General features: G+C 39.6%; 1 protein-coding gene across 1 annotated transcript in view; it reads right to left on the bottom strand.

Moving 5' to 3' along the window:
• VWF (von Willebrand factor) overlaps positions 1-26,351 on the bottom strand; it is a 424,292-nt gene that overhangs the window by 364,855 nt on the left and 33,086 nt on the right. Inside the window, exons 10-14 of the mRNA XM_053718732.1 lie at positions 23,867-23,913; positions 18,962-19,098; positions 3,413-3,551; positions 2,138-2,238; positions 214-409 (exon numbers count right to left, since the gene is read on the bottom strand). Coding sequence (XP_053574707.1) covers positions 214-409; positions 2,138-2,238; positions 3,413-3,551; positions 18,962-19,098; positions 23,867-23,913 — 620 coding nt within the window. The remainder of the gene's footprint in view (positions 1-213; positions 410-2,137; positions 2,239-3,412; positions 3,552-18,961; positions 19,099-23,866; positions 23,914-26,351) is intronic.

Raw genomic sequence — 26,351 nt, 5'->3', positions numbered from 1 at the left:
AGCACTATTTCCTGCCATTTAGTGCTCCAGACACCTACCTAGGTATCTCTTCAACAAAGAATAACAAGGTAATGAAGTAAATTGGAACTTTTTTAAATTGTGATGCTTTTGTTTAAAGTTGTATTTTTGGTTTCCTATTGCTTTAAATCATCTAAGACATTGCATTCAAATTCTTATTTAATTACCATTTATATTATATAGTTCAGTCCTTACCTCTTTTAGGGTTGAGATTACATGGGTCTGTATCTTGTTTTGTCAGATCTGTACAATCGCTGTTGAGTTTCCACAAGTTTCCAAAAACTTCCACATTGGTCTCTACAAGGCCGGATGGGCTGAGAAAGTCATCACCTTGATTACCATTGTAATTACCACAAAGCCCACTGGTTGATCCTGAATACACTGGGGATAACTGTATGGAAAGACAATGAGTTCAGGTAGAATTAATGGGTTATTCTAATGCAAAGATACATGTTTTCCCACTTAAAAGCTGCAAGTATTGCATCACCCAAGCAGCAAACAGCCGGTGATTAGTTGTTACATGCGATTGTCCCTTCTTATTGGCTAATTAGCTTGTTCTGCTTGGGAGATTTAATACCCACAAACATTAAACAAAAACTAAGCATTTGCATGGACAAAAATGCGTTACAGACAAATCATTCCTAATAGAAAAAAATATATATTTTCTTTCTTCTGCTAATGGGTTATGGGTCGTTCGGAATTTGTTTGCTTAAAAAAAAATAAAAGCCCATGCCTATTTCTATGGGTTTCGTCTTTAGGGCAGCAAAGCAGCAACTGGACAGAAGCTTAAACTTAATAAAAGTTAAAGTAGTAGCAAGTGCTGCTGCTATAAACCAGCAGCAGCAAACAAGCAGCAAATATATAGTATATATGTATTTTCTCCACCTAAACAGTGTAAATTTGAACTTGTAAAGCCTTTTCCCTTTCAGAGTAATAGTTTTAACTGCATAAAAGAATCAATTACATTTCTGTTGCATGCATTTCTTTGGTTTTTCTACATAGTAGCATATTAACATATTAGATAGACATGTGCATGGGCAAAAGATATGGTTTGGGCTAAATCTTTTGGACCAAATATTTTTAAAAATTAGTTTTCCGAATATTCAGCTACCATGCTATTTTGGTATTCTTTTAGTTTTAAACGTAATATTTGTGGGACGTGTACAATTGTTTTTGTTAAACAAATGTAAATATTCCTTTGCTGGAGAGCCCCAGACCACACTTATAGGAGGCTTAGCGTCCCTTTACCTGATATATTATATTGGGCTTGTTGCATTCATTGATCTAGGTCAGACATCCTCAAATTTGGCCCTCCAGAGGTTTTGGAACTACATTGCCATGATGCTCAGCCAGCTGATATGCTGGCTGAGCATCATGGGGAGATGTAGTTCCAAAACCTCTGAAGGGCCAAGTTTGAGGATATCTGGTCTAGGTTATTAAAAAATATATTTGAAACCTTGTAATTCCGAGTTTTCATTATATCACTGGTATATAGGTGTTTTGAAAGCCATATATAGGGAAAGGGTTTATAATTAATGAGACATAAGAGTTAAAAATTGATTGTCTAATTTGTTAGAACATGTTGTTTTTGCATTACAGACCTAGGAAATCTATGTGTTTAACCCCACACAAAAGGGTTAAAACCACATTTTTAAAGTCCTCTTAGGGAGCCCCAAAGCATTACAGTTCCTGGAGCTGAGCACAGTTGGTGATTAACAGGGTCATTTTGATTATCTCACCAGTTGTTTCCTGCTCGGGACCAGAAATTCTCTACAGCTTTTGTGGGGGACTTTATTGTGTTTACCTCCGCAAAGAGTTTGAGGGTCAGTGGTGTAAAAATGTCATGCTCTATTAAATTATTTAATTTTATTCTATGACTTTTAGCACTACAATATCCCTTTAATCAAACGCATCACATTTGCATTTTTATAGCAAAACAAGATCTGCTTATTGGAAATGATGAATTATGGGGTAATTCAGCCCTGTTTTGTTTGCAGAAATGTTAGTATTTTTAATGTTTAATTAGTTGTTAGAATGCAGAATCAGAAAACAAACTCTAGTTTTTGTCTCTTTGTCAAGAGTTTACTTTAATGAACCACAAGTGTTAAACATTAGTCACCTTAATCAATAGTTCTCCATGACCATCCCAATCAATTTGCAAATCTTCTTTGTATGTGAGTCTTACAGATGACAGCACAGTATTCTGAATACGAAGAGAACCTGTAGGCAAACCAAAAAAAGTTAGAATGGGGCTATTCAGAATCCTGTAGAAAAAGTGTATCAAATGACTATCAATAGAAAACCACCAGTCTATGGGCATTTTTGTAGCTAAATCGTTTGATAATTTTTTTTCTAAAGGATTGTGATCAACTCCCCTTAGGGTCAGATTACAAGTGGAGCAGTATTTAACACTCTTGCTTGCGTGCTAACTCTGCTAAAAGTAAGCTTTTATTGCGTGTCGGGTAGCACTTGTATTACAAGTTGAAAGTAAAAAGGTATCACTCGTTTGTTAACCCGATGTGCGCAAAAAGCCAAAAATTGCATTAACATCAATTAAGCAAAAATAGTGGGGGGAAAACCTAACACTCTACTTAAGAGCAAACCCGATCGCACAATTATTCACTGCGTGTGATTACTATCACCCCAGTGATCATCTGACTATTAAAAGCCATATAGGGTTATGATTTTAAAAAAAGGGGCTTTAAATCTTGGGGTCATGGGGGAACCCCATAGTGACTCCCTTCCTACAAAATGTGTTTTATACAAACACACACACATATACAGTATATATACAGGGGTGGAAAAATATCATTATAGTTTACTTGTCAGGGGTTAAAAGTCATTAGTCCAGTAGGGGGCATCTTACTAGTCCACTTAATGTTAAAGATAGGAAAAAGTTACATTTCTAACTCGTACGCTGCATGTTCTTACTCTTCTGTGGCTGATGGACTAGTGGAAATTTCAAGCCCTGGATAGACAGAAAGATAGATAGATAGATAGATAGATAGATAGATAGATAGATAGATTATAGATAATCCACAATAATAATGATTCAAAACGTGGACATCTAGATTGTTCACCCAAACTGCTAAATTGCATGCTCTTTGAGAGTCATTTTGTATTTTCAAGTCTCATATCTGACCTGAAACTCTGTATTTACCCCACCATGATCATAAAACTATAGAATAAGGTAGAGCTTTTAAAATCAGTGTAAAATGTAATAGCAATCATTATCCAGAAATGTTATGTGTTTATATGCTGAGTCTTATGTCCCTTAATTCATCCACATTCTAAATATATTGGTAAAAAAATAAGTGACAAATATATATATATATACACACACCTGTATATGTATAATACAGATTCAGTTTCTAGTTTTGTTGATTGTACAAACCATGGTTCAAGGGTAGCCGTATATCCTGTCCCTCTAGAGACACTCCTCCACCATGCTTCAGCTTTATAGTCATATTTTGCATCTCCTGAAGACGAACAGAAGCAGATCTGGTGCATACTGCATCAGGATCATCTGCACACTAAGGTTAATGGATGAAAAATAACCCATCAGACTGTTGTACTTATTAGCAGATTCAAAACATACAATAATGCATGGTTAAAAGTAAAATAACTCCTATCAAAACAAATATAAAAATGGTACTTAAATGCCATCACATCATAAATAGATTAGAAAGTGGAGGAAAAGGTAGTAAACAATGCAACATTAATCATTTTACAGAACCATGAGCTAAAATATAACTACACAAAATAGAATAATAATAAAAAACATTGAAAGTTTCCACACTTAAACTGATGAACATAATTAAAATGTAAATATATAAAACAATTAAAACATTGATAGAACTGTAAACCTATATTTCATTGTTAATGGGAAGTGGATAAGTTCCAATTTGCCCATGTCCTTGGAGAGGTGCATGAGACCCCTCATTTGAAACAGGGTATGTGACCTCTTAAAATGAGGGTCCTGATGTCTATTGGGTAGATTTATCAAGCAGCGGATGCTCCAATCTACCTCCAAAGTTTCAGGTCCGTCTGAAACTTAAGTTATGAAGCAGCGGACAGCAATCATCCCGATCGGATACGCTTGTGCAATGATAAATGCCGACAGCGGATCATGTCCGTCTGACATTTGATAAATCTATCCCTAAGTATTTGTCTGCTGGTTGTCATAAAAGTGGGGATTAGCGTCTAGGATGGACATTAATTTGCTTGTGAACAAATCTCAATATTTCTAACCCCTCAACATAGAAATATGTCACATGGTCTTTTATTTAATAGGTGGTATGATCTCCTGTCCAGCTAAGGATTTGTGCCCATAGTGACATTGTTTGACCATTACAATAAAGACAGCATTAGTTTGTTAAAATGCGTTTTCTTATGTGCCGGTTTCTTTTATAAGTTCATAGTTATTAGTTTCTTCATGAAATATATTTGATATCCTTATAATTTTTGAAGTGATAACATTTAAATATAGGTGACATTTTATAGCACACCTATATGTACAATCAATGACATATAAAACATTATGTTTGCTTGCTTGTGCATTGTTTGTTTTTTGATTGTTTAATTTTCTTACCGTTAGGGCCAGGGCTATTTTTATATTTCTGCGGTGTTTGTGTTTAGCTGTAATTTTCCTCTTACTCATTTACTGTACCCACACATATTATATACTGTTTTTCACGCTATTAAATGGAATGTCTAAAGATATTATTTTTATAATCCTATAATATAAAAGGCCAAGTGTGTTTGTCCGAAACTGTCATGCGCAGTAGAGACTGCACGAGGACAAACACACCTGGCCTTCTACATACGGACCTCCAGGCATCTGGCCCGGATGTGAGACGCGGACGGGGCTGGACTTGACGCAGGAGGGGCTGGGTGTGCCGTGGGTGGAGTCTGGCGGGGCCGTGAGAGAGTTCAAAAGAGGGGGGATAGAGAGAGAACAGCAAAAGAGAGGGATAGAAACAGCAAAAGAGAGGGGGGAGAGAGCAAAAGAGAGGAGGGGAGAGAGAGCAAAAAGGGGGGGATATAGAGAGCAAAAGAGAGGGAGAGAGAAAGCAAAAGAGAGGGGGAGAGAGAGAGCAAAATAGAGGGGGAGAGCGCAAAAGAGAGGGGGGAGAGAGCAAAAGAAAGGGGAAGAGAGAGCGCAAAAGAGAGGGAGGAAAAGAGAGAGGAGAGAGATAGCAAAAGAGAGGGGCAAGAGAGCAAAAGAGAGGGAGAGAGACAGCAAAAGAGAGGGGGAGAGATAGCAAAAGAGAGGGGGAGAGCGCAAAAGAGGGGAGAGAGAGAGCATGCAAAAGAGAGGGGGAAAGAGAGGGGGAGAGAGAGAGCAAAAGAGAGAGCAAAATAGAGGGGAGAGAGAGCAAAAGAGAAGGGGAAGAGTGCAAAAGAGAGGGGAGAGACAGCGCAATAGAGAGGGGGAAAGAGGGGGGAAAGAGAGCAAAAGAGAGGGGGGAGAGAGCAAAAGAAAGGGGAAGAGAGAGCACAAAATAGAGGGAGGAAAAGAGAGGGGGAGAGAGAAAGCAAAAGAGAGGGGGAGAGAGTAAACAAAAGAGAGGAGAGATATAGCAAAAGAGAGGGGTGAGAGAGCAAAAGAGAGGGAGAGAGACAGCAAAAGAGAGGGGGAGAGATAGCAAAAGAGAGGGGGAGAGCGCAAAAGAGAGGGGGAGAGCGCAAAAGAGGGGAGAGAGAGAGCATGCAAAAGAGAGGGGGAAAGAGAGGGGGGAGAGAGAGAGCAAAAGAGAAGGGGGGAGAGCGCAAAAGAGAGGGGAGAGACAGCGCAATAGAGAGGGGGAAAGAGGGAGGAAAGAGAGCAAAAGAGAGGGTGAGAGAGCATAAGAGAGGAGGGAGAGAGAGAGAGCAACAGAGAGGGGGAGAGAGAGAACAAAAGAGAGGGGAGAGAGAGCAAAAGAAAGGGGAGAGAGCAAAAGAGAGGGGAGAGAGAAAAAGAGAGGAAAGAGAGAGCAAAAGAGAGGAGAGAGAGCAAAAGAGAAGGGGGGAGAGCGCAAAAGAAAGGGGGAAAGAGGGGGGAAATAGAGCAAAAGAGAGGGGGAGAGAGCATAAGAGAGGAGGGAGAGAGAGCAACATAGAGGGGGAGAGAGAGAACAAAGGAGAGGGGAGAGAGAGCAAAAGAAAGGGGAGAGAGAGCAAAAGAAAGGGGAGAGAGAGCAAAAGAGAGGGGAGAGAGCCAAAGAGAGGGGAGAGACAGCAAAAGAGAGGGGGAGAAAGGGGAAAAGAGAATGCAAAAGAGAGGGGGAGAGCACAAAAGAGGGGAGATTGAGCATGCAATAGAGAGGGGGAAAGAGAGGGGGAGAGAGAGAGCAAAAGAGAGGGAGGAGAGAGAGAGCAAAAGAGAGGGAGAGAGACAGCAAAAGAGAGGGGGGAGAGAGCGAACAAAAGAGAGGGGAGAGAGAGCAAAAGAGAGGGGCGAGAGAGCAAAAGAGAAGGAGAGAGACAGCAAAAGAGAGGGGGAGAGAGAGCAAAAGAGATGGGGAGAGAGAGCAAAAGAGGGGAGAGAGAGCATGAAAAAGAGAGGGGGGAAAGAGAGGGGGGAGAGAGAGAGCAAAAGAGAGAGCAAAAGAGAGGGGGAGAGAGAGCAAAAGAGAAGGGGGAGAGCGCAAAAGAGAGGGGTGAGACAGCGCAAAAGAGAGGGGGGAAAGAGGGAGGGAAAGAGAGCAAAAGAGAGTAGGAGAGAGGAGGGAGAGAGAGCAAAAGAGATGGGGGGAGAGAGAACAAAAGAGAGGGGAGAGAGAGCAAAAGAAAGGGGAGAGAGAGCAAAAGAGAGGAGAGAGACAGCAAAAGAGAGGGATAGAAAGGGTAAAAGAGATAGCAAAAGAGAGGGGGGAGAGTGCAAAAGAGGGGGGAGAGAGAGTGTGCAATAGAGAGGGGGGAAAGAGAGGGGGAGAGAGAGAGAGCAAAAGAGAGGGGAGAGAGAGCAAAAGAGAGGGGAGAGAGAGTAAAAGAGAGGAGGTAAGAGAGAGCAAAAGAGAGGAGGAGAGAGAGAACAAAAGAGAGGGAGAGAGACAGCAAAATAGAGGGGGGAGAGAGAAAAAGAAAGGGGGGAAAGAGAGAGCAAAAGAGGGGGGTAGATAGAACAAAAGAGAGGGGGAGAGAAAGCAAAAGAGGGGGGAGAGAGAGCAAAACAGAGGGGAGAGAGCACAAAAGAGAGGGGGAGAACGCAAATGAGAGGGGGAGAGAGAGCGCAAAAGAGATGGAGGAAAAGAGAGGGGGAGAGAGAGAGAGCAAAAGAGAGGGGGGAGAGAGAGAGCAAAATAAAGAGAGGGGGAGAGAGAGAGCAGAAGAGAGGGGGAGAGAGAGCAAAAGAGAGGGGGGAAAGAGCAAAAGAGAGGGGGGATAGAGAAAGAGCAAGGGGTGGAACCGCTGTACTGCAAAAAATGGCCCGTGTACACGGGCTTTAGGACTAGTATCTTATAATTTACTATAAAAAATTTTTTTTATAAAATATTATGAAAATATTGAAAAAAAACACTTTTTCTAAATTTGACCTCCAAAATCTGCTACACATCTACAACCACCAAAAAACACCCATGCTAAATAGTTTCAACATTTTGTCCTGAGTTTAGAAATACCCAATGTTTACATGTTCTTTACTTTTGGCTGGTATAGAGCAATAAGTACAAGTAACACTTTGCTATTTGCAAAGCATTTTTTTTTTCAAAATTAGCGATAGTTACATTGTAACACTAATATCTGTCAGGAATCCCTGAATAACCCTTCACATGTATATATTTTTTTTAGTAGACAACCCAAAGAATTGACCTAGGTCCATTTTGGTATATTTCATGCCACCATTTCACCGCCAAATGCGATCAAATAAAAAAAAATCGTTAACTTTTTCACAAACTTTTTCACAAACTTTAGGTTTCTCACTGAAATTATTTACAAACAGCTTGTGTAATTATGACACAAATGGTTGTAAATGCTTTTCTTGGATCCCTTTGTTCAGAAATAGCAGACATTTATGGCTTTGGCATTACTTTTTGGTAATTAGAAGGACGCTAAATGCCGCTGTGCACCACACTTGTATTATGCCCAGCAGTGAAGGTGTTAATTAGGTAGCTTGTAGGGAGCTTATAGGGTTAATTTTAGCTTTAGTGTAGTGTAGTAGGCAATCCAAAGTATTGATCTAGGCCCATTTTGGTATATTTCATGCCACCATTTCACCGCCAAATGCGATCAAATAAAAATAAATCGTTAACTGTTTCACAAACTTTTTCACAAACTTTAGGTTTCTCACTGAAATTATTTACAAACAGCTTGTGCAATTATGGCACAAATGGTTGTAAATGCTTTTCTGTGATCCCCTTTGTTTAGAAATAACAGACATATATGGCTTAGGCATTGCTTTTTGGTAATTAGAAGGCCATTAAATGTCGCTGCGCACCACACTTGTATTATGCCCAACAGAGAAGGGGTTAATTTTAGCTTTAGTGTAGAGATCAGCCTCCCACATGACACATCCCACCCCCTGATCCCTCCCTGACCCCTCTCAAACAGCTCTCTTTCCACCCCCACCCCACAATTGTCACCACCATCTTAAGTACTGGCAGAAAGTCTGTCAGTACTAAAATAAAAGTTTTTTTTTTAAAATATATATTCTGCAGTGTAAGATCCCCCCTTGGCCCCCAACCTCCCTGATCTCCCCCAAACAGCTCTCTAACCATCCCCCTCTACCTATTTGTTACCATCTTGGGTACTGGCAGCTGTCAGTACCCAGTTGCTATAAAATTGGCTTTATTTTCTTCTTTTTTTTTGTGTTTTCAAAAGCTTTATTGACGGCTCAATGAGAATTACATAAGGAAAGAAATTCAACTGAGAACATGTAGGGCCAAGATACCCGAAGGATAAACAGATAATAACAGGTCATTGCTAAGATAACCGATTTCTTTCTAGTGAACATAAGAAATGTGGAATCAAAGAACCGCTGAGGACTAATAGACCTCGATATTTCTGGTTTGATGAATAGGGGAAGAAGAGGGGGCAGGAAGGGAAGGGGGGAATGGGATATTTGCTGACTTATATATGTGGTTTTAATGTAAGTCTTACTCATCTTACACCTTCACTAACTCAGTCGGATGTCAACAGATTGGATTTCCAATCTGTGTCATAGTTATGTTTCCAGTCTGCCCAAATTAATTCAGTCTGAGTTGTCCAGTTTGTAGTATATATACTTCTCCATGGTGTATATATATGCCATAGTACTACAAACTTTAGCCCAATTAGGAGGGAGCTCTTTTTTCCATGCACAAGCTATAGCATGTTTAACAGTCGTGAAGAGGTAAATGCATATGTACGCCTATATGCAGTAAGGCTGTAGATGGGGACCTGGGAAGAGATATACCCAACTTGGACAGAACTAAAAAGCAGGTGTTCCATAAGGGGCGGATCCTAGGGCACTCCCACTAAATGTGCATTGTGTTGCCCTTCTAACCACAGCCGCTCCAACATGCAGGAGATGCACTCTGGAACATTTTAATTAACCTAGTGGGTACATAATACCAATGCGCTAGGAGTTTGTAAAAGGTTTCATATAATGTTGTACAATTAATAGCTTTCTGTGTGAGTTCCAGAGTGCGCCCCCAGATACTTGAAGATACTGGGATACCCAGAAGAAACTCCCACCGTTGGAGATGGGCCGGCGTGTTGGGGAATGGAGCACTCCCTATTAGTGCATAATGAAATGATAAGGGTCTGCGTAGTCTATCCCCCTGGCTCCAGATGGCCTCCCAGGGGGTCAGTGGTCGACTGACCCACAAAAAGCTTTTAATTCTGTGGTATTTAAAAGGTAAGTATGGCGGGATTAGGGGTCCAGTTCCAAATTGGGTAATATGTTTAAAGCAGTCCCACGAGGCGGAGAGCCAGAGGTCAGAGACTGTAATGGCTCCCAGTTGAGCCCATTTATGCAGGTGAGTGTCCTGTAATCCCATTAGGAGACCAGCCATAGAAGTTATAGGGGAGGGGTGTGGGGCTTTATGGGGATAATGTTGAAGCTTGTCCCACATACCTAGATATTTACAAACAATAGGATATATCAGGTCTAATTCTGCGGCAGTGTGGGGGAGTCCATATTAGGTTGCGTAGGTGTATATTATAAGGTAGCGAGGCCTGTTCGATTGCCCTCCACCTGAACTTGGAGTGTTTGACTCCCCATTGTGCAACATGGGTGAGTATTGCTCCCTCATAATACCTTACCACAGAGGGCGACGCTATGCCTTCAGAATTCTTATGAAGTTGGAATATTTTGTGTGCCACTCTAGCGGGCTTACCTTGCCAGATATATTTCGTTAATTCACTTTGGAATTGCAACAGGATGTGTTTAGGGACCTTAATGAGAAGACATCGAAATAGGTACGTAAGTCTGGGCAGAAAGGACATTTTTAATGCAGCTATTTTCCCCAGCTAAGAAACGTGGGTTAAATAACAGTTATTTTTAAGGGCTCAAAGCTCCGATAATAGGGGAGATAGTTATCCTTAATAACTCAAGCAAAGTCATCGGATAGCTTAACACTGAGGTGTAGAATAACATTCTCTGTCCAGTTGAAGTCAAATCTGGCTTTCAAGGATGCTAATTGGGCACACGGGATACCCTGTGTATATATCTCTGTTTTTGATAGTTTCAATTTGTAAAAGGAGTGGGCTACAAAGGAGTCCAATATCTTCGCTAGTTTGGGGATAGTATGTGCAGGGTCCGACGAAAAGAGAGTAACATCATCCGCAAACAAGGCTATCTTATGCACAGTGCCAAAACATGTGGCACCCTTAATTTGAGAATCGGTTCTAATCTGCTCCGCCAGTGGTTCTATGGCCAATGCAAAGGGGCGACAGGGGACAACCCTGTCTGGTGCCATTCGTTTTTAGTACTATGGCATATATATATATATATATATATACACCATAGTAGCTATGTACTATGGCACCATAGTAGTTATGTACTATGGCACCATAGTAGCATAGTACTATGGCATATATATATATATATATACACCATAGACAGCTGCCAGTACCCAAGATGGCAGCAAATAGGTAGAGGGGGAGGCCAAGAGTGGGAAGAATGTATACTGTGGATACGCGAGGCACCTACTCTGTTTCTGATTTTGTTTGCTAGAAGGGTATCCGCTTTATTATTATTATAGTAGAACAGCTGTTTTAATTTAGTTAGATTCATTTGGGTTCTACGTAGCTCAATTTGAGATATGATTCTTGATATTAGTAATTTGGAGTGTTAAGGCTGCAGATGGGTTTTCCCTATTCTGTGTTTCTAAGTTTCTAAGCTTGATATGGGCTTGTGACAGGGTGAGTCCAGCTTGCTTTCTAAGGTGCGCTTGTTTACAGATCATAAGTCCTCTTATAGTAGCTTTCGCAGCTCCCCACAGAGTGTCATCTCGGACTAGGGCATTATCATTAGTCTGTATAAAATGTAAGAGTTCCTTACAAAGCTCTTCTCGGAACGCAACATCTCCAAGGGGCTCTAGTATATGGGGTGTTTGCCGAGCGCATATCAGCCAGGACATGATCGTGATCCGACCAGGCACACAGGGAAATGTTTGCTTGCATAATGAGGTCTAATAATTCAGCCATGGAAAATATGTAGTCAAGTCTAGCATACTGCTTGTGCGGGTGTGAGAAATGTATGTAGTCCTTGTCTTTAGGATGGACAGCTCTCCAAACATCATAGTAACCTGAGCAGGACATTAAGTTACAGAACCTGCTGGCCAAAATTTTAGTAGGCGAGTGTGTCTTGTCTATGTCAGCAGTTTTCCTATCAGCTCTAGGATCCCAGACCATATTAAAATCCCCAGCTAAAATAACTCTACCCTGTTTGACCTGATGAATTACATAAAGGATGTGTTTCAGACATTTGGGCTGGTGGGTGTTGGGGAGGTAAACAGAGGCCAATGTATAAACTACGTGATTCAATTTACAGATCAGGATGACATATCTAGATTGAGGATCCTGAATGACCTGGATTGACTAAAATGCTAGTCGCTTATTGAGTAGAATGGCAGTGCCTCTGGCTTTCTTGGTGAAAGGGGCATATTCAATATGAGTATAGGACTTGGAGGAGAATCTAACAGGTTCGTTTGCTAACCAGTGTGTTTCCTGCAGGAAAACAATGTCAGTGTTATGGTGTTTTAACAAATGCAGTAATAGACTGTGTTTATGAGGAGGGTTGAGTCCTCTAACATTATGAGTGAGAATTCGTAATGTTGACTTATCCATGTATTAGAATGCAGGTACAACTAAGGAGATGTATGAAAACCTTTCAATATGGGATGGGTGGAAAAGAGGGGGAAGGGAAGGGGTAGATAGAGTGGATTAGACACTGGTAAAGCGTCTGAAAGTGTGGTGGAAATAGTCCACCTCAATGGAACCCTAGGATGGGCTTCTAAATGGGGGGGAGAACACTATTCTTGAGAGCACATGAGATAGGGGCCAGAACACCAGCCCCACTCTAGAACAGTCAATTTTATGTCAATAGCTAGTAAACAGTGAACCCTGAGTTAAATAGTGCAAAACAGTATAAAAACATTGTAAAAAGTGCATTTCTAAACATTTGTAGGTGTGAACAAGAGATAACAGTCCAGAAACGTAGTAAATTACCAGGTATTCTTGGCATGCCACTGAGGTAGCAGAATATTCACATCGGGCCTAAAGTCTGGCCCTGCAAATCAGGCAGTGTCCCCCAGAGGTCTGATAGTATCCTGTAGGTGGTGCATCTTAGGGCGCTTTAATCTTTGATTTTTTGCAGACCATTCTGGTGCAGAGGTGCACAATTTAGGATGAGAATGCACTTGTGAAGGTGGGGGTTCATGTATAAGACCCCAATATGTAAGGAGAGAAATTCCCTGAGAAACAGTAGTGGCCACAGACGTTTGGTTATCTTTGGTAATGATGAGTCTGGTGGGGTAGCCCCATCTGTATTTGATGTTGGTTTTGCAGAGAATGGTAGTAACAGGCTAGAACTGCCAGTGTTGTTGGAAAGTGTGGGCCGACAGGTCAGGGAGGAGTTGGACTTCTCTGAATCTCTTGCCAAGAGTTGGTTTCCTTAAGGCGGCTTGCATTAACTTACCTTTGAATAGGAAGCTGTGGAAACAAGCTATGACGTCTCTTGGTTTGTCCAGGGACACCATCCTAGAACGGAGGGCCCTATGAACTCGCTCCATGGTGCTCGTTAAGCCCTCAAGGGAGCCCACCAACTCCGGTAACAGAGCTTGCAGGTATTCATGTAGCTCTGTTGACGAGACAGACTCCGAGATGCCCCTAAACCTTATGTTGTTACGCCTGGACCTGTCTTCAACATCAGCCAGTTTGAACTCCAATTGCGTAATTTGCTCAACTAGGTTCTCGGAGTATGAGAGCAGACTGGATTGGTCCACAGCGATATCATCCTGTTTGCGCTCCAATGCATCTACCCTCTCACCAAGATCTCCTTCTTAAGTTCAGCAGAGCTACACCGGATCTCCTGAGTTATGGATTGAGTCTGCATGGCTAGCATTTTTTTGAGTGTAGATTCCGTAATAAAGTGTTGAGAGGCAATAGCAGAGTGCGTGCTAGATTGGGACTCCTCATCCTGAGAATCAGGGTCACTAAGTTCTCTGTGGACATCCATGGTCAGCTCTTTAACTGACTGCGTAAAATGGTCATATACCTTTTCTTGGACTTTGAATTGGACTTGGGGTGCTTCCTGGCAGAGTGAGGCATTTTGGAAAACGCTCAACACCTAATCTTGCAACCTCACAATGGACAACTGTTCTAACAAGAGATATATACACCACTGCTGAAAAAAGGGTTAGATCAACTAAAGCATTCATATTTCAGACATTGTACATTTACCTTTAGAGCGGGCTGGAAACCATTTCCCTAGTAACGCTACACCATTTTATCTATTGCTGTCTATGCTTTACCTAATGGCACATATAAGAAAGTAGATACCTATACAGGTGTAATTCACAAGGGTCTGAGGGAAAAGGAAGAGATCAGAGAAAAATCAGATGACACACTCAATCTCCACCCCTGGGTAAAGTTGGATACGACCCACTGGGGAGGGGAAAAGGGAAGTGGCAGTGACCCACCTAGACAAGCTAGGCAGGAAAGGGAGAGGTGGAGAAAGAGTTACATAAAGAGAGAGTAGGTATAATTCCAGAGAGGGAAGAGAGAAAGAAAGAGACAGTTCACAAGATACCTGGGTATAGTAAAAGTAAAGACACAAAGCCTTGTATTAACAATATTAGGTATTAATAGCTCTCCCACAATCTGCATGTAATGAGGACAATATCCACAGTTTTGTTACAAATAAACAATATGTTGTGTCACCACAGGCTAGGCCTATAGGGCGCCATGCAAATGCCCAAGGACTCAACACCCCCACCTCAGGGACAAAAGGGATATGACCATAGGAAGGGGAAAAGGTATATGGAAGTGACCAGCCTGGAAAGCCAGGCCGGAAGGGAAGTGGAGGAATGTGATCACAGAGGCTTACAACACTTCTGAATAATATATTTGTTTACAGAAAACCCCGACATTAGTCAAGAACGGTTTGTTCAGGTGTCCTTGTGGTATTAGGCAGGTCTCTGACACAAAATACTCCTAATGTATCCAATAGGTTGGGAATAGTCTCAGTGGGCATGTAGCAGAGACCCCATAGATTGTGGCTGGGGGCCCACTGTGCTGTGCCTTTTTTAGTGAACCAGCAAAGGTTATCTAGGCCCCTGGGGTGCCCAATGGGGTGGAAGCAGCATTATGGGCCTCTCTTATGCCTTTATGGAATAGTGTGTACTGAGTCCAGTTGGGGTATCTTTCTTGTAAGGTCCCCTGTTTAGTGGCCCAAATTGTAAGCTGCAAGGAGGGAGCAAAAAAGGTGGAGGCTTCTTAAAGCAGTGACCGAATCAGATATATATAACAGGCCACAACCACTTCCAAGGTAGGGGACAGTTAGTAGCTGGAACTCCCAAAACAGCCAACAGAGTGGTCTTAGAGGTGTACAAGGGGGGGGGTAGGAGAAAGGGTTAAGGTAAAATAGCTCCCGTGTGTGTTGCATGTTGCATTATGTAGTTAGGACAGATCTCACCCACAAGTTCGGAGCTGCAGTCCTCACTGAAACAGGTCTGTCCAGGCTGGTCCAAAGCTGGTGTGTAGAGGAGGGAGGTCCCAGAGCCTGCACCCAAAGACCGCGGGCTATCTTGAAGTCGGCAGTACTTGGTGAACCGGCTGAGAGTGCTGCGGCTCCGCAAAACCTTTACTAGGTCAGGAAAAGAAGATGGCGGCCGTTCGCGCCACTACCGGCTTCACTTTCTACTCCAGGTGGGTACAGCGTGGCAGCCGCAGTGTGTCTCCAGACCACCCAGCTTTCGTGGTGTTTGTCTGTTTTGGCTGCTCACACAGCTCAGGTCGGCCTCCGGGTTCCAGCACAAATTGCTTCTTTTTGCCTGTCGCTCTCTGTGTCCCTCAGCAGCTCTAATCATGAGGCTTAACTGCATATGTCAGTGGGCCGTTAGTAGGCTGTGCTTTCATGTTAGGCTCAAGGAGTACTGTGTGGTGGTGGAAATCAGGCTCCAAACAGTGCATTGGCCATGAAAGTGGCTATATGTCTGCCGCAATTTATGTTCTTGCCATTCCGGCGCTATTACTCTCAGGTGGTCTCTAGTAGTGGCCGGAGTGTTCCTTGTTAGGTCAGGTACTGTTTTTAGACAATTTAGACCAATATAGCCTGGTTTAATGGCTCAAAATCTGGTACTGTTTCAGGAGCTCTGTAGAAGCACGTCTGCTTTGTTAAGCTGCTAGCTCCGCCCCCCAAAATTGGCTTTTTTTATAAAAAAATAAAAACCCAATTTTTCTGTAGTGTAGCTGCCCCCCCTCAAAAACCTACCCCCCCCCCCCAGATCGCTTTGACAGCATTTATCCCCCCTCTCCCTCCTTCCCTTTCACTTTACAGTTCCATAGTGTAGTGGTCCCACCCGCTCCCTCCCCTGTGCACGCTTCCGCCCCTGCCCCCGTGCACGCTCCCTGTGCCCCCGTGCACGATCCCGCCCCCCTCTTCCCATGGCACCGGATATCCTCCAGCACCTCCCTGCTATGGCTCCCACCTACCAACAATTGGTACCATCGCAGGCCGATGCAGAGAGGGCCACAGAGTGGCTCTCTCTGCATCAGTTGTTAAAAAAAGGGTATTGCACGATTCCTCAATATTGAGGCATCACTGTAATACCCTGAAAGCAGCTGGAAGCAATCACGATCGCTTCCACTGCTTTAAACCCCTGAGGACTTACAGGGTACATTCTTGATCATTAAGTGACAGTTTTTGTATGACGCACCATGTATGTCCTTGGTCGTTAAGGGGTTAATTGCTGATGAGAAACAAGATATTTTCTTGAGTAAGAGTTATCATTTTCAGGGACATTAATAACCTTTTTAACCTAGGTTTTTTTCAAATAGACCCGGACAGTTCAGGTTTCCAGGTTTGAAGTTGAGTGGGAAACACCCTTAGCCAAAAAGGTGACATTGTACATTTGCAACATAATGCACATGCCTACAATTATTTCTCTCTTGTGTGTGTGTGTCTATGAGTGGGAGTGATTCTGAATTTGAGAGTGTGTCTGTATAAGAGTGTGTGTCTTTGTGTTTTTTGAGAGAGAATGTGTGTGAGATTGTGTGTGTTAGTATGTAAGAGAGAGAGTGTGTGTTAGAGAGTGTTTGTGTATAAGTGTCTTTGCGTGTGTGTGTGAAAGAAAAAGAGTGTGTGTGTGTGTGTTAGAGAGAGAGTATGTGTGTGTGTGTATGTGTGTGTTTGTTAGTGCATTAGAGTGTAAGCATGTGTGTGTGTTTGTGTGTGTGTGTGAGATAGGGAGTGTATTAGAGTGTAAATATCTATGTGTGAATTGGTGTTTATGTGTTCATTTACATTGGGCTCCATTTATCATAGGTCAGGAGGACTGGAGCTTGTTGCACAAGCATTGTGCAATGCTGTCCCTTGTTCTCTGGCGGTCAATAGGCCACTAGCAGAGGCTGCCAACCATCCTGATCGGATGATTGAGCAACAGTATTAAGCAGCCGCAGCCTTAAGATCGATGCAATGTAACTATTGTTTCAGGCAAGCCTGAAACGCCAGAGCCCCAAAGCTGCTTTCACAGCATGATAAATAGGGCCCATAGGGTGTACTCTGCAAAAAGCTTTGCTTTGCTGTGCACAGAGCAAGAGTATTTAGGTTTGGCTTTAACTAAAGGTGGCAAACCTAGGGGGTCAATTTATCATATGCCGGGCCAATATGATTTGCTGTAGCAATCATGTCCGCCTGACATCGCTTAATGCCCAAAGCATACGCTGTCGGCATTAAACATTGTGCAAGTATTTCTTGTGAAATGCTTGTGCAATGCCGCCCCCTGCACATTTGTGGGCAATCAGGCACTAGCAAGGGGTGTCAATCATCCTGATCATATCGAATTGGGATGATTGCAGTACGCCACCTAAAAGGAGGCAGACAATAGCGGGAGCAAGCTACATTCAGTTTAATGGCGTGATCAGACCGGCTGTGACTAGACAGCGTTCCGTGATGCGCTTAGGAAAAAAACAGTCCCGCTCAGTAGAGCCAGGAGCGGCGTTCTGCAAAATTCTACTTCGTGATAAAATATCTCTGAAATACTTTGCTATATAAAGTTGGCGCTAAGATAATGTTATATATACATAGTGCAGAATTATATAACATTATTGTGTAGGTTTACTTCACCTTTAACTTGGTGATTACAATTTTATGGCTATGGTGTTAACCTTGAAAATAATAGTTGGTGCTTGTAGAATAACAAAAATATAATTGCAAAAATGAATTGATATGAGTAATGAATAAAGGATAGATGGAGCGCTAAATATTGCTTGCGCTGGTATTACAAGTTAAACGCAATGAGAACGCAAGCTTTTTTTTTAACACCCCACTACCACCAACTTTAAAGCCCCCAAATTGCCTAGTGCAGTGAAAAATAAAATTAAAAAAAGGTATTTTTTTTTAATAAAAAAAACAATAATGCCCTCAATTTTGAGGGCATTTGGGGCACTTTTAGAAAATTAACCAGAGATCTAATCTCTGAGTAATTTTCAGAACGCTAATTGCTACTGTGAGCTCGCAGTAGCAATAACCAGCCACTTGAAATGACTGGTTAATTATCACGCTTCCACAAATGGGCAAATTTGCCCCTTTGCGGAAGTGCGATAATTTAGTGTTCCTCTTGTAATGTAGCCCTAAAATCAGTTTTCTCAGATCCAGTCATCAAGGAACTCTAACAGGGCAGATTCAAAATATTATCCTCATTGGGCTATTTAGTAGCTCAGGTGGGACAGTCACAACTAGACTCAGTCAGGATAAAAAAAAAAAGGGACAGTTTACACCAGAATTCGTTATTGTTTAAAAAGATACACAATCCCTTTATTACCCATTTTCCAGTTTTCCATAACCAACACAGTTATATTAATATGTGTTTTACCTCTGCGATTACCTTGTATCTAAGTCTCTGTAGACTGCACCCTTATTTTAGTTATTTTGACAGACATGCATTTTAGCCAATCAGTGCTGACTCCTAGGTAACTCCACATGCATGAGCACAATGCTATCTAAATGGTACAAATGAGCTAACACCCTCTAGTTGTTAAAAACTGTCAAAATGCATTCAGATAAGAGGTGGCCTTCAAGGGCTAATAAATTAGCATATGACCTACCTATTTCAACTAAGAATACTGAGCGAACAAAGGAACATTGATGATAAAAGTAAATTGGAAAGTTGTTTAAAATTGCATAATCTATCTGAATCATTAAAGTTTATTTTTTACTAGACTGGCCTTTAAATCTGGCCTGTTAGAGTTTCTTGAGAACTGGAATTGTGAAATACTACAGTAAAGGTAGCTCACAGTCCGACATGATTCTTACCTGTACAGTTTCTATAGCAACAGAAAATGAATTGTCCATAGTGTCTCTTGCAAGCAAGTAGTGACAGATTCCACTGAAGGTAAAATGCTTGTTATCAAAACTTTTGAAATGTGATTGTCCACTGACAGAGCATTCACCTGAACAAGAAAGGCACAAAAATTAGGAAAAATATAGAAGCACACATGCAAAACTCATGTGCACCAGCACACACACACGCAGTTGTATTTTGCATAAGGGTTTAAACACTCCAGAGCAGTTATTCAATGTTGGGATCTAGCTAAATACATCTAGAGAGCCAATGACAAGAAACATATGTGCAGAGCCACCAATCACCAGCTAGCTCCTAGTAGCGTTCTTTGCACCCTAGTCAAAAACGATGATCTTTCTGGAATCATTCTGAAGTAATTATTGACTCAAGACTAGTCATAAAGAGCCATCCTGAAGTATGCCCAAAGGCCAACATATTTAAATGAGATGACTCTAGAGGCATTCACTGGCTGTTCATGCGTGTGAAATAATCAGTAAGGTAATCTTCTAATAATTCTGTAGTCATCACCCAGAATGTTTTACCTTAGCTGATAACTTTACAAGTCTGATGATGTCTGAAGATGTGCAAATGACTTCTAAAGTAGTTTGATGATCATCATATGACTCTAGGATGGACTCTAAAGTAATCCTGTTTGTCTTGGGCCGCTCAGATCACAAGGGATTTAAAAATATGTCTTCAATAAACTTGAAAGAGAGTTTTTAAAATGTATAAATCTATTTTAAGGATGTTCCTGTATTGAATGAAGCTTTTGTTTGTTTCTATGTTTTTGGAGGTGTGTCCATATGTATCAATTCTACTTTGGTAGTTATCAGCTAGTGAATAATCTATCCCTAGGGATAACTTATTTACACACACACATTGCAATATTCAATATCAACGTGACACGCTTTAAATTCAACTTTTTAGCATATTTCATTGATTCTCTTTCATATATATACTGTATATATATTTTTTTTTTTCTTGAGCCTAAAGGGACATGAAACATTTTTAGATTGTATTATAAAATATATAAGTATGTTTAGTAAAATAACTTTAAAATATAATTTCATTATTTATTTAATCCTTTATATAAATGAGTTTTCCAGTTCTGAAAACTGGAAATGCATAATGTAGACTTCACAAGCTAACCCTGCTAAATATCTGTTACTTACTGGCAGAGTTGATAAAATGAAATACCACAAACAATGCACGTACTGCTTATGATATGACAGTGGCAAATCATACTCCTCCATCAAGGCAAAATGTAGGGAGAGTTTGAAAAGCAAAGTACACAAATACTGAGTTAATATATTCCGAATTTTTTCACAATTGGCTGATATATTACAAAGCATTTTATGTTTCTCCTCATAGAGGGCCTGATTACAAGTGGAGCGCTATTTCATAGTTCTGCTTGAGCGTTAACTCCGCTGGAAGTAAGCTTTTTGCGTGCATCGGGTTGTGCTCATATTATGAGTTGAAATTAAAATGTTTTTGCTCGCCCGCAAACCCGAGACGCGTAAAAAGACGAACTTACAATATCGCACATGCGATAACCTGCTCCCCCATAGAAGTAAATGGAGCAAAAAAGAGGGGCAAAACCCCTACTTACGCTCAAACCCGATCGCATGTTCTCTAATGTGCTAATCCAACATGCAAATATGAATATTTTACATTCCAATGTGCTTCACATAGAAGAATATGTTCTATATATTTATAAATACATATTTCTATCTATTTATAGCTGATGGTTTTATGCATAAATATATATTTATACCTATATATATAGATGATTATATATAGGTATAGATACAGTATATACAGATATATATAGGAATATATATTTAACAAATACATAGAACATATTCTGCTATGTGCAGAACATTGGAATGTGAAATATTTACAGTAAATACACAGTATAACACTTTATTAAATATCAATATTGTGTAAATATGCTTTTACATTTTAACTGCAAAGGGTTCCAATGCACTTATATATATATATATGTCTCTATATATGTGTACATATGTATTTATGTGTTTATATGTGTACATATGTCTGTAATATATATATATATACACATATAAATACATAAATGCATATGTACACATATATAGACATTTATATTTGCATTCATATCCATCTTTAGACATTATGTATGTATCTCTATGTTAAAGCCTTTTGTCTGCCTTTTTTTCTAACATCTGAGACTTCATATCTTTGCGCCATTATAATTTTTTTTTTATAATGTTTTTTATTAGATGTTGTTATTATGAGTGTAACCATACTTTGTAATGTATTTTTTATGTGTTTTGTGATATTTTTGTGTTTCGCAAAACAGTTAAAGGGATTTGAAAGTCAAAATTAAACTTGCATGATTCAGATAGAGAATGTCATTTTAAGACACTTTTAAATTCACTTCTATTTTCAAATGTGATTCGTTCTCTTAGTATCCCTTGTTAAAAAATCAATATGCACATATCATACACTAGTGGGAGCTGCTGCTAATTGGTGCCTGCACACATTTGTCTTTTGTGATTGGCTAAATTTATATTTTCATCTTCCTGTCAGTAGTGCAATGTTGTCCCTTCAGCAATGGATAACAAGAGAATGAAGAAAATTTGACAAGTTGTTTAAAATTGTATGTTCTAACTGAATCATAAAAGAAAAATTTGGGGTTTACTATCCCTTTAATCAGAGCTCAGAGGACGCGCTAACCCGACGTGTGTTAACTTCAATTGCACTCAAGCAATCGCTTTTACCCACAATAAACCCTTTATCGTTCTTGCGTAACTGTTAGCGCTCCACTCGTGTTTTCAATAACAAAAAACATAATTGTGTGATTGAAGAAAGTGAAGGAAATTAGGTTAATGGTGACTCCTTCCTGATTAATATCAACCTCTACAATAAGGTGAAAGTTATTCCATTATTCAGACATTACAGGAGTAACTTAAGACATACGGTGAGATTAGCCCTGCAAAGCAATAACATTATGTAATATAATAGCCCGAATACGTCTTCTATAATGTGTATTTATGGAGGGATGTGTACTGTCATGTCAAACAATTATACAGCCCTGTGAAAAACAAGAATATCTCATAGCAGTGTGGAAGGAAATATTTGCTCAGTTAGTGGAAACTTTAAGGATGATAAACATTTATACAATACACATTTTATATCCCACAGTGTTGGCTTATTAAGTTACATCTTGAAAATAACATTGCTTAGACAAAGGACGATCTCATCAATAACATATAGTTCTTGTTTACTACGTGTGACATTCAATATGACGCTTTGTAAGTCCCTACGGTAGCAGCTTTGTGGGTAGTAAATTCACCCTCTAATGGTTTTACATAAAATGCAAAGAATTATAAATTGTTAAGCTTTAAATTTCCAAATGATGTAATCTAAAAAAATGGCAACTGTCATATTCACTAGCTTTGTTAACAATAGAGCTTTACCACAGAGTGGCAGAAGCTACTGCGCTCTCATGTTCCTTCTACAGGTTCTTGTATAAAAATGTTACACACAGTTACACTGTATGATCTCATGAAAAGGGCCAATCTTCAATTATGTAGACCAAGAGAAAAAGGTACATTCTATTTAAATATCGATGTCAGAAGTAAATTAGTTTTCTCTCTCTCTTTGGGGGGTTTGGTGGGTGGGGGTTTTTACTGTTGGGGGGGGTTAGTGTTTTTTTAAGCAAAAGAACTGATCACTTTAGGGCAATGCCCTACAAAAGGCCCTTGTAAGGGCTATTGGTAGTTTATTTTTAGAATAGTTCATTGTTTTTTTATTTAAGGGGTATTAGAATGGGATCAAAAAATGTTTTTGGTAATTTCTTTTTTATTTTCTGTAATGTTAGTTTTTTAAGTTTTGTAATGTTTGCTTTTTTTTACTTTTTTAATAATGGTAGGGTTTTTATGTAATGGTAGGCTTTTATTTTTTTTCTGTAATAGTAGCTTTTTTTCTGTAATGGTATTTTTTTGTGTAATGGTATTATTATTTTTTTAAAGGTAAGATTAGGCTTTTATTTAATTAGTTGTTTTTTGTAGTAATTTTTTTTTATGGCAGTTATGATTTTCCAGTTAATTAAGGGGTATTTTAATTTGGGTTAAGTTAGGGGGTTTAAATGTTAGTTTATAACTTTTCATTGTGGGGGGATGGCAGTTTAGGGGTTATTAGTTTAAATTAGTTTTTGCATTGTGGGGGGTGGCGGATTAGGAGTTAATAGTTTATTTAGGTATTTTGCAATGTGGGAGAATGGCAAGTTAGGGGTTAATAGTTGATTTAGGTATTTTATGATTTGGGGATTGTGGCTTAGGGGTTAATAGTTTTATTTAGTGTTTGCAATGTGGAGGGATGGTGGATAAGGGGTTATTAGGCTAGGGGTTTATGGTATGGTGTTAGTTTTTTTCACTTTTTTTTCTCCATTGACTTCTAGGTCGAATGTGAAAAGGCAAGGTCGTTTGCGCGAGTACGGAATTAGGATTTTTTCCACTTTATTGTCTCTATTGATTTCTATGGGGAATACATGCACGCACACTAGAAAACTCCGTTTAGGATTTTTGCGCTTTGGGTTACCAGTACCACTAGCACAAAATGATTTTTTTTTCAACTTGTAATACCAGAGAAGGGTCTAGAAGTGAGGCATTATGCTCTCTGTGTTTCTATAATATATATATATATATATATACTGTATATATGTAATATCCTGAAGCATTTTTGCAATTCTTTGTTCTCTTATGTTAACAACCAAAGCGTTACATGTTCTAACTTGAGAACAAAAGGTAATCAATACTCATGTATTGCTTTTTCTTATCCCAAATCCACAAGTAACACATTACATGTAAGTATTTTAGGAAGATGCACTGACTCACCTGGGCATTCTTCATTGCTGCACACCCACATGCCATGCCTGCAAATGCTGAGAAATAAAAAGTATGTTAAAGAGACATAAAATAAAAAGGATCTAGCGTGTTTACTTGCATGTAACTGTGTTTAATGGGACATAAAAAAAATTATTTCATGATTCAGAAAGAGAATACAATTTTAGGCAACTTTCCAATTTACTTCTATTATCAAATTCTTTTTTTTTATTGGTATCCTTTGTTGAAAATAAGGAAGATGAGCGCAGGAGTGTGCATGTGTCTGCAACACTGACAGCAATATTGCAAGAATGTTATACATTAGAAAAAGCACTAGATGGCAGCACTATTTCCTGTCATGTAGTATTCTAGACGTGCACGCTACCTATCTAGATACAAATAACATTTGATAATAAAAGTAAATTGGAAACTTTTTTTAAATTGTATGCTCTGTCTGAATCATGAAAGAAATATGTTGGGTCTTGTGTCCCTTTAAAGGGACAGTAAAGTCAAAATGTAACTTTCTTGATTCAGATACAGCATTTAATTTAAACAACTTTGTAATTTGCTTTATTATCAAATTTGCTTTGTAGTCATGATATTCTTTGTTGAAAAGTAAATCTAGGAAGGCTTCTTGGAACTCATGAGTGTGTATGTGTGTTTAGCACTTTTGCAGCAGTGTTTGCAATTATGTATACAAATGTCTACAAACATTGTTGCAAATACTGCTGCCATAAAGTACTAAAGACGTGCACTCTCCTGAGAGCTATGAACATCAATAGATATCATGAGAACAATGAACATTTGATGATAGAAATAAATTAGAAAGTTGTTAAAAATTATGTGATCTATCTGAATCCTAAAAGTTTAATTTCTACTATACTGTCCCATTAACCTCTGCAAAGAGATTAAACAAAATCATCTCCAGATGCAAAACTTAGATATAGCTGAAGACATCTTATAACTAAGCCAATGACAAGAGGCATATGTGTGTAGCTCCCAATCAAAATCTATGTCCCAGTAGTACATTGCTGCTCCTGAGCTCACCCAGGTATGCTTTTCCACAAAGGATATCAAGAAAACAAAGTACAGTTTATAACAGGAGCAAACTGAAAAGTTTCTTAAAATTGCATGTGTATCTGAATCCTAAAATTGTTTTTCATGTTCCTTTAATATAATAAACGGACATTCATCTTGAATTATGAATTTGTTGCAAAATATACACAAAATAAAGATTTACATCATATTTGTGTGCAAATATTAATTCCCTTACTACTTACTTATTAAAACCCAGCTGACGTTATTTGTTTTTAAACTGTTTACATGGAATACAAGAATTAGAAAACTGCAAAGCAATGTAACCTTTGTTGTCCCAGTACACTTGTATGTCTTGTTTATTTGCAAAGCTATTATAATGCTCAGTGGAATAGAGAGTTGCCTTTGGGAACTTATCATTAACATCCATGTAACAGATCTTGTTATATTGCTATATGCATTTTTATTATCTATAAATGCATTAGACATTCTAGCTGTAAGGGATCTGTAGCTAAAAGTTGAGTGAAATACCTGTGACATTATGTTTTTCCTATTTATTTTATTACCAGAACCATAGTTATGTTGTGATGTGTAATACACAGAGTTTATGAAGTGTAATATACAATATGGCCCTTATTTAACAATCTGATGTACAATGTTCCCTGATAGGAACAATGTCTACCCGGCATTGTGACAACTAGGCAGCTGCCCACAGTTATCAATGCACAAGCAGTTGCTTATGCAGCCACGCCCTGACAAGGATTAATTAAAGGCACATGAAGTCCAACATTTTTCTTTCAAGATTCTGATACGGAATACTGTTTTTAACAACTTTCCAATTTACTTCTATTATTTAATTTGCTTTCTTCTCTTCTTGTCCTTTGCTGAAAGGTTTATCCATGAAATATCAGGAGTAGCAAAGAACATAGGTTCTAGTTGCTGATTGGTGGATGCATATATATACTGATTGTCATTGACTCATGTGTGTACATGTTTATCAGTCTGTAATTGGCTGATGGCTGTCACATGACATGTTGGGCATGGAAATAGAAGCAAATGTTTCAAATAAATATATACTGCTAATTTGAAATTAAGACTCAGAGGCAGATTTATTAAGATGTGGCGGACATGTAGCATGATCTGCTGTCGGCATTTATCATTACACAAGCATTTCTAGTGTAATGTTTGTGCAATGCCGCCCCCTGCAGATTCACGGCCAATCGGCCACTAGCAAGGGGTGTCAATCATTCTGATCGTATCTGATCGGGATGATTGCTGTCTGCCGCCTCAGAGGCGGCGGATAAGTTAAGGAGCAGCGGTCGTAATGTTTCCGGTAAACCTGCATTTGCAGCATGTTAAATTGGCCCCTTAGGGTCTGATTATAAAAGATTATCCTGCTTGGAGAGAAATTGTAGTGCAGGCTTCACAGGGGCTGAACTCACTGAATGTTAAAAGAAAAGGG

The sequence above is a fragment of the Bombina bombina genome, chromosome 6 (assembly GCF_027579735.1).
Source record: "Bombina bombina isolate aBomBom1 chromosome 6, aBomBom1.pri, whole genome shotgun sequence".
Classification (NCBI taxonomy): domain Eukaryota; kingdom Metazoa; phylum Chordata; class Amphibia; order Anura; family Bombinatoridae; genus Bombina; species Bombina bombina.
Note: the sequence above shows the minus strand (reverse complement) of the source record. Positions and strands in the feature narration are given on the sequence as shown.